Here is an 8,754-nt window from a genome sequence, read left to right as displayed (position 1 = left end):
CGAGTCGAGTGAACCACTGTGCATTCATCATGGTGTGGTTATTTTTTTTCTCGGCTATTTTTGGTGCTCTTTCTGTCACGCTGCAAGATCCCGCCAAAGCCCAGGATCACAGGAAAGTAGCAAATGGGTGTCAGAGGACTACATACAGTAAAATCTCGACAGTTCTAAGATCTTTATATGTCGGGGAGGAGCCAAGTTTTCCAGAGTAAAAGCGCACTGATTCCTAAATGCTTCCTTGATTTGACGCCATGATCATCAATTTGCTTCACACAATGTTTCCTGTCGAGAGGCTGGCATCAGAGGGTTCCGAAAATTGACGTATTGAAATGGCTTTGAATCGTATGTCGGGGCGGCGCGGCGCCGGACTGGTAAGCACGTCGGCCTCGCAGCGCAGAGGTGCAGGCTTCGGTTGCGGCTGCGGGGTTTGCATGTTCTCCCCGTGCCTGTGTGGGTTTTCTGCGGGTACTGCGGCTTTCACCCACAGTCCAAAAACATGCCTGGCGGGCTCACGGGTGACTCGAAATTGTGATTGCGCTCGCAAATGGTCGTTGTGTGCCCTGCGATTGGCTGGCGACCGGTTCAGGGTGCCCCCCGCCTACTGCGCGATGACAGCTGGGATCGGCTCAGGCATGCCCGCGACCCTCCTGAGGATAAACCGGATCAGTTTATGGATTTATGACTGGATGGTGACGTTCCCAAAAGTGACTGAGTAGCATGCACCGGAAAGTTAAAAAAAAAAAAAAAAAAAAAAACCCTGTTGCGCCCATCAACGCGAAATACGGCAGATGTGTCGATCATAACTGGCCGCACGAAAAAGTCTCAAGGAAACCTGGCGAAAATGTAATCAGAAAATCAGACCTTTTGCTTTGAATCAGCCATTCTGGGCAAATTCCAGGGAATCACATGTCAACCACCTCGCACTGGACTTTCTCTTTCAAGCCCCCCCGCCCCGTTTTATTTTCAGTGACTTTCCGCAGTCCAGTCATCCCTCGCATCTTGACAAATAGCCACGAAATTGAGCAATATTAAATTGGCACCTCCAGCCACAATAAGAATCAGATGGCAGCTTTGCGGCTTTTGTTTCGGTGTTCCCTCCCCAAAGTCGAGGCGGCTGCTCTCATCAAGAGAACACAGTCGGGCTCTGTGACTGAGTGGGAGGGTGTGCTCTCCAAACAGGCCTTGCCTTTACCCGATCCTATCAGCGCCGAGGTTCATAGGTCACCGCCGTCTTGTGTTTATAAACACCGCCGACAGCCATGAAATACGTTTCTCGCCACGCTTGACGCCGAACCTTTGGTCGGCGCGCCGTCGCCCCTGAGTTCTCACCTCTCATTCAACGCCCCGAAAAGGTAAGTAGCTCCTTTTCCCTTTCCTTTGCGCAGTTTGATTTGAGAATGGGCAACTCAGAGAATGGAAAGAATGTGTCACGCTCGGAATGAAATTGCCATCCTCTTGTTTTTGTTTTTTTTTTGGGTGTTAGGGGGGCAAAAGCATGTGGTTGCATACGGAAATGTGAAATTTTCACAAATATTTCACCAATAGTCAGGAGCTGAGAAAGTCTTGATGGAGTCTGCTGGTTGATGGAAAACTGCCTTATCTGATATCTGTCAGATGAATGCCCCCCCCCCTCCACCCTTGTAGATGAGGCATGTTGAAGGGTTGCGGGAGGCGGGGTTTACAATTACTATCACTGCCTAAAATGAATCACCGCTCGTTCATGGTATGTGTCGCCAAATCAACATAAAAAAATAGTCTGCAAGTATATCTGGATGGGTTATTAAAATGAGAATTCAAGATTTCCTGTTTAAAAAAAAAAGCAAAAAAGATTTGGTCTTCTTTCTGCCTATTTGACTTCAAATTTTGCCTTTTGGTGAAAATGTGACGCTTTAAAATTCAGCACTCTTTATCACTCGTCTGGAGATATGTATCCAATCATCTTTTATCGGAGAAACGCGCACCCCAACCTTCTTTTTCGGAATCAGTGTTCATTTACGAGAGCGCCGCCCATCCGTCTTTGATCAGTTCAAGGCCACGTAACCTTAATCTGACCCTTTTAAGGCCGTCTCGAAATTTTCGTTTGCATTTGACCGTGTCAAATAAACACTTTCAACTCGCTGCCAAAGCAGACGACGAGCTAACACTCATAGCTAGCATCCGTTCATTGCCACTCCGATGTCACTTCACTCAGAGAGCAGAGACGTAGCCGCCAATACTCATTTTTGAGGTACTTTTACTCCTGAACTAAATTTAAATTTTATTTAGAAAAAAATATTCTCTTTTGACGTGCACTTAGGTACTTTGTCTCTCCAGAGCGCGTTATTTGCCCGAATCTTTCAAAATAATAGATTTTACACGTCTCGTTGCAATATTTTTGCTCCCAGTTATCATAGCATCTAAATTTGATGCTCGCGGCATGAGCCGGTCTCAATTTGCCATCTTCGATGGTGTGTAAACTTGACAAAGAAGGTGGCTGCCGGCAACCTGTGTTTGACCGTCTCGCCTTTGCCGCGTGCCGGCGGCGATGCTCATCTGACATCCGATTGAGTCCTCATCCCCACTTCCAGCATTCTTGGCCCCGCTTGCCCCTCAGGCTTCACAGGAGGCCTTATGAGGATCATTTGACTCCGGTGATATTGCGGCTTTGGGCTATTTTTTATTTTTTTTTAACAGTGGGGAGAATGAGCAATTTGTTGCTCAATTCTCCAAGACCGTATTGTGTTCCGGAAGGCTTGTCTTGTTTATTAGATGTGTAATTCTCAGCGCAATGTGGATGCTTCGAATATTGCATTCAGAAGCGATATGGTGCTGCGTGATTATTTGCTCCGTTTTCCTCCGTGAGCCAACCCCGTTTTCCTGCTTTTCGCATCTTTTGGGTGATAAAACGCAGCTCGTGCTCAATTGGGAACATCACGACGAGTGTTTTGAGATTTGTTTTTTTCTTTTTTTTTTGTACAGGGGACCAGAAGTTGGGCACAATGCGAGTCCACGTGCACACCAGGTTTTGTTTGTTGTGCGTGCTCACCTTCCTCTACCATCAATCCAGCCACTGTCACGGTGACGGCCACCGCCAGCAGCATCACGGTCATCACCACGCCAGCCACGCCCACAACGACCTGCAGATTTCCGAGGCTCCCTATGTGACAAGAGCGTCCCCGCCCGCCGAGTCGGCACTTCCCGACGGGGCGCCTTTAGAGGAAGAGCAGCAGTTTTACATCCGGCAGTTGTTCAGGCGCTACGGCCAGAAGGACCGGCTTGATTTCCAAGGGTTTCAGAGCATGCTGGTTAGCCTGGGTCTCGGCGAAGTCAAAGTGGTCGATGTGGCCCACGATGACCTCGGGCACGACCACGTCGCTCATCTCGACATTCTGGACGTGCAGGAGGGCCTCCATTCACACGGTAAAGCCCACGGCCGCAGCCACGCGCATCACAGTCCCAGCGCCCACCATCCGCACACGGAGCACGGCCCCACGCGGTGCGGCCAGAGCACCGCCTCCGTCACGCCTCCCAGCACGTCGAGAGAGCGCCCCCATAAACATCATGGCGATCACGATCATAACCACGACCATACACACGGCGCGGAGCACGGTCACCATCACGATCACGCCGAAGACGACGGCGGCCATCATTCTGAACGCGCTCTGATGGGCGCAGCTTTGCCTCCGGCCAGCCGCGAGCGTCCGTCTTCCGCCCCGGTGGACCTGCGGTCTTCTCCCGCCCCCGCAAACGCAAAGTCCAAGAGGCCAAGGAAGCCAGGGAGGATCCGAGGGCAAAACAAAACCCTCTCATCTACCGCGCCGCTGTCTGAAAACCACGACCACAGAAACGGAGTGGACCACGGTCACGGCCATTCTCATAAAGACAAGCGAGAAGCACCGGGAGGCCCCGACAGCGCCACAGTTCCGGGCCCCATTTTCTCTGCGCATGCCAGTGGCTTGACTCACCAGCATGAGGAGGTAGCGCCTCAAAATACAGCCCACAAGTGATGCGGGTCAAAGACACCTTAATACCATGTCTGAGCCCCGAAAAAAACAAACTAACAAGCAAACAAACTAAAGCCATCGTGAACTGCTAGACATAGACAGCCTTTTCTTCTCCCTCCTCACTTAATCAGTGAGCTGACGAATTCCATTTGTCACTTAGAGTAGCAGATCCATATGGGTGACAAATCTCCAAACAGCCACCCCAACCTCCACCTCACCCCCACCGCGGCGACAATTTCAACTGAGCCGCTTATCAGAAGCTAATGCTAATTGTCGAAAAAAAACGACAACAACTGCAGCTCTGCTTGACTTTTTGCTTTGACGTGATCGTGTTTGAGACTGGAAAAAAAGTGGCAGATCTTGACGCGGTGTAGCCGCCAAGTCACAGGCAGACAAAACGATGTCACTTTTGCCCATTCAAGTTGAGATTTCTGTACAGGCTTAACGCAAGTGGCTGTATGGTCAAGCTAGCAGCATATTTTGGGATGCTTAGGGAACACATTTAAAAGAGCACAACAAAGTGAACCAACTCGAAGAGTTAACTTTTTTTTTTTTTGTTAACACATTACCATGAGGCCTATGACTGTTTTGACTCTTGACCTTGGCCGCTATACTATTAGGCTAGCAAGAACTTGCTTCACACTGCTTAGTGACCGATTAGCATGTGGAGTATTTTTGATAAATCTTGTTTGATCAAATTAGAGAATGACAAGATCTTCCAATAGTCCGTTGAATCTGAACAGAATGTCTGTTGGGCGTGTTGGGGGGTGGCGGTATGTTTGATTTCAGACTCGGGGCGGGTGGGCAGAGCAAAATTGAAAAGTGCATTTTCCAGGTCTCCCTCTCTCCTCTCCCAGTGTTTGAACCTGACCCAACTCCTCCACCACTACGGGCTGAGTCCCGATTCGCTCATCTCTCCGAGCCAGTTCACCTACCTGTGCCCGGCTCTGCTGTACCAGATCGACAGCCGGCTGTGCATCCGCCATTACCACCAGAAGGACGTTGAACAGGAAGCATTGGACAATGTCAGTTCTGGTAAGTGCGAAGCGCGTCATCCATCCGCCTCACTCGGGTGTGGGGGGGGGGCGTTTCATTTCAATAACGCTAAGATGAGACGAAAGCATTCCAGCTGAAGCCTCGCACCACGAGAGGCAGCAGACAGCGTAACGCGCTCTTGTGTTTGGAGTGCACTCGCTCTTGAATAAGAAGGCCAGGAGAAGTCAACTCTCATAAGGCACTCGAAGGTGATCAGGTTTTGTCAACTTGACCCAGCAGGTATTTTGTTCTCTCAATTCACAAGAGGTTTTAGTCGTTTTATTTATTTATCTTCGGGTGGGGTGGCAAAAGAAAAAATGCACGCCACCAATGCAGGTGGTCAGACTAAACATGATTAAAAGCAGACAGACAATCACACAGATCGTCCTCTGTGATCTCGTCGCTCATGCAAATGCTCTCGGGCACGGAGGGGAAGATACGAGCGCATTGATCACATCAAGTCTTTGCTTGTTGAGACAGAAGGCAAATTCGGATTTCATCTTCTCATGGGGACTCATTAGCGGTCTTGAGTGATTAAATTAAGTTTCTTTTTTTTTTCCCCAGACAATGATCTTTTTTTTTTTGGATGACGAGAAAAACTTTGACCTAGCTGACCGTTTCGTTGTTTGTTGCTGTGACTGCTTCCTTGTGACGCGTCTTAAAAGCAGCTGACCGAGCGGGCTGGGAAAACCTTCCAAATAGGGCTCCCCGATCCGCTGGAGGCTGCGCTCCAACCCCCCCGCAGCTGTTCTGAAGACATGTCGCAAGGAAGCAGCAACGGCTTCTCCATTCCTTGAAATTGAAAGGGCGCGTCTCCCTCTGGCTGTGGGTTCATCTTCTTCTTTTTTTTTCCTTCTCATTTTCTGTTATACTGAGCACTGATGAAAACTCACCAGAGCATCATTTCAAAATCAACATCTTAAAAAAAAGATTTAGGTTCAAAAAAGAAAAACATTCAGAACTAATGGAGTGTCCCCCCCCCACCCCCATAAAACTGACGAAATATAAAAGCATTACAGATAAACAGTTGGAGGGGATTAATACTAATAACGATACGAACATGACGTGTATCATCCGATAATAATGATCCTCAACCTTTTTCAACTTTATTTTTCCCCCTGGGGAGGGATTCTTCCCCTTACGTCTTCCTTTGACGCCAACTTTCAGCGCGTCCTTTTCAAAACGTACAAATTAGTCGTGATGCGACATTGCCTCCGAGCTTTCATTCTTGTCTCTCCGTGACTTTTTGAAGCTTGCGCACGAGACTCCCGACGGCACGGTGCCGTCGCGCTGAAAACGGCGCTCGGCATTCTTGTCCTTTTTCACCTTCCGTTCCACGGCCGCCGCTTTCTGTCGGACTCTTTTTTTCCGGAGACAAGGGAACAAATTCATCACGGCGGTGCTGGCGACTTGGATGAAATGTGGCTAAGCACACTATGCCGTGATTTGCTGCTCAGAGGTTTCGAGAAACCGCCAGCAGATGCTACCGAGAATGAACAAATCTTTTTGCTCGTGAACAGTGAAAAAATGACTTTGGAGAGTCCTCATTTGCTTATTTATGGCTGGAAATGTAACCGTTTAGTGGTGGCAGACTATTCTTGAGCATTGCAAACTTTTTTTTTTTTTTTTTACTTTTTACAGATGAGCTTCTAATAGCGCCAAACAGTCGTGAACAGCCGTGACAGTCCGGGGAGTGTTTGTCTCCCCGATGGCTTTTTATAAACTCCAGACGGGAGGCCCGAGAGAATGAAGATGAGATGTTGTCGTTTTGAGTTAATTAGTTACAGGACGTGGAACAAAGTTCATCAAGCCATAAAGTTTGCTGCAAATTTGAAGAACGGGCAGTCACCGTTTGTGACGACAAAACAAATGCACGCCGATTCCGATAACCGATGAATCCGCCCCAAAAAAATCTACAGTGAATAAAAACTCGATGCTAATGACAGCAAAGATGTGAATTACAGGCAGAACAATGGGCAGTTTTACTCGACTTGGTTAAAAAAAAAAAAGTTCGAAAGTGCTGACTTGATCTTTTGATTGAAGACGCGGAATATAGGCAACAGAAGGAGTGAATTTCCTGGCAAAACCTGATGATTCAAGATGCCCGTTAAGTTAACGTTGACCCCCCCCCCCCCCCCCCACACCCTTCCATTATTTTCTTTGCCATGAAGCACTGGCTGATCGGAACCAAATGAAAAACCGGAGGCGACTTCCTCAGATGTCAAAACGTGTTGACATCTCCCATTTTCAAGGGGAAGCCAACCCCCAAATTTTCTTGACAATAAACGCTCTACGCGCCCGCGCTAGTCGAAACACGACCTTCTGATTCGTCTTGCGTTTGAGGGAATATCAGCCAAGTAGCGAAACGCACCTGTTTCTAGCTCTCTCGGGGGGCGGCCATTTTGCCACTTGCTGTCGGCTGAAAATGACATCACAGTTGTCCGGGGCTCAACTGTGATGTCATTTTCAGTCGACAGCAAGTGGCAAAATGGCCGCCCCCAACCCCATTCCTTGAGATGGACAAATTCGGGCGGCTTCTACGACTTAACTTCCCCAAACGCGATATAAATGAGAAGGCCGTGTTTCGACTCGCGCGGGCGCGTAGAACATGTCATTGTCGACTTCCCTTTACAAGATGCGATGTCGTGAAAATGGATGCGCCCGCACGCTGATGCTGAAACTTGTTCGCGGTTGGCCTTGTCGGTCGTCGTACGTGCTGGATTTAAGTTCAGGCTTTGAATGCAGTTTTCCACGGCCACTTATTGCTGGCGTTAAAGCCATCGCGTCGCCAATGTCCGATGCTTTCACGCCGACTTGTCATCCCTCTTCCTGTTTTGTATGCACGGATGAGTGATTTGTGAGACCGTCGGGTTTTTATTGCATCGTCCTTGCACCTCGCTCTCCAAGCGGGAGCAATCAAATCGCGCGCGCCTAATCCGGCTGCGGCTCGACTGACTCGGTTTCGGGGGCGCGAATCTGTCTCATGCAAAGGCAGAATACGTCTCCTCCTTGGCATGCTGACTGGGGGGGGTCTGGCGAAGAAAAAGTCATCGTTACTACTCAGTTGGCTCTTTTCAGCAACACGTGTAGCGACTTTTTAGCGGTGTTCTCGGAGACCGCGGGATGGCCCCCGTGGCAGGTGACATTCAGCTCTTTGTGTGCAGACTGCAAATGGGCGGCGCCACCCACGGGGGGGTTATTTATATGTTAATTGGGTGTTAGCTCGGGTAGCGATCAGAATTTGAATTTCCTTGTGGGAGGAGCTAATAAGGTATGCGTCGCTGTTTTCACTTCAGTCCATTCCCTCTCCTTTTCTTTTTTACGATGAAAAGCAAATGTGCCCGCGGCAGCCCCGCGTCACCGTCCCAAAAATGGAAACGTTAACAAGGAAGACGGCATGAAGGAGCGGAAAAGGGCAAGGCTTGCTCCTCGTTAGTGACAAAAACCGGAGGCGCTGGACACTGCGGCAAGATTCATCCATAGGCATCAGCGCGCGTCGCCTGGGCTTTCTTCCGTTTACCTCCTGCCGGCATCAGTGGGGGAGCCGGGAAAATGTGCGCTTGTCTTCTCCGTGCTTCCAGAAAAAAAAGGCTCTCTTTTTTTGCACTGTGCCAATTAGGAGCGCTTAAGTGACACCCCGCACGATTTTTCCTGAGACGAGGCTCACGGGAAGGTCACGGTGGGTCTGCCCCCCCCCCCCCCCCCCCTCCCCTTTCCCCCACCCCCGCCCCCCCCCTCC

General features: G+C 49.5%; 1 protein-coding gene across 1 annotated transcript in view; it reads left to right on the top strand.

The window, feature by feature from the left end:
* The first annotated feature begins 442 nt into the window (after window positions 1-442).
* The window catches only part of slc39a10 (solute carrier family 39 member 10), a 15,241-nt gene continuing 6,929 nt past the window's right edge, over window positions 443-8,754 (top strand). The window contains exons 1-3 of the mRNA XM_019872769.1: window positions 443-1,349; window positions 2,956-3,953; window positions 4,838-5,015. Of these exons, the coding sequence (XP_019728328.1) occupies window positions 2,976-3,953; window positions 4,838-5,015 (1,156 nt within the window). The 5' untranslated portion in view covers window positions 443-1,349; window positions 2,956-2,975. The remainder of the gene's footprint in view (window positions 1,350-2,955; window positions 3,954-4,837; window positions 5,016-8,754) is intronic.

Source organism: Hippocampus comes, unplaced genomic scaffold, assembly GCF_001891065.2.
Source record: "Hippocampus comes isolate QL1 unplaced genomic scaffold, H_comes_QL1_v1.1 scaffold242, whole genome shotgun sequence".
Classification (NCBI taxonomy): Eukaryota; Metazoa; Chordata; class Actinopteri; order Syngnathiformes; family Syngnathidae; genus Hippocampus; species Hippocampus comes.
The sequence above is the reverse complement of the archived record's forward strand: the minus strand, read 5'-3'. Positions and strand labels throughout refer to the sequence as shown.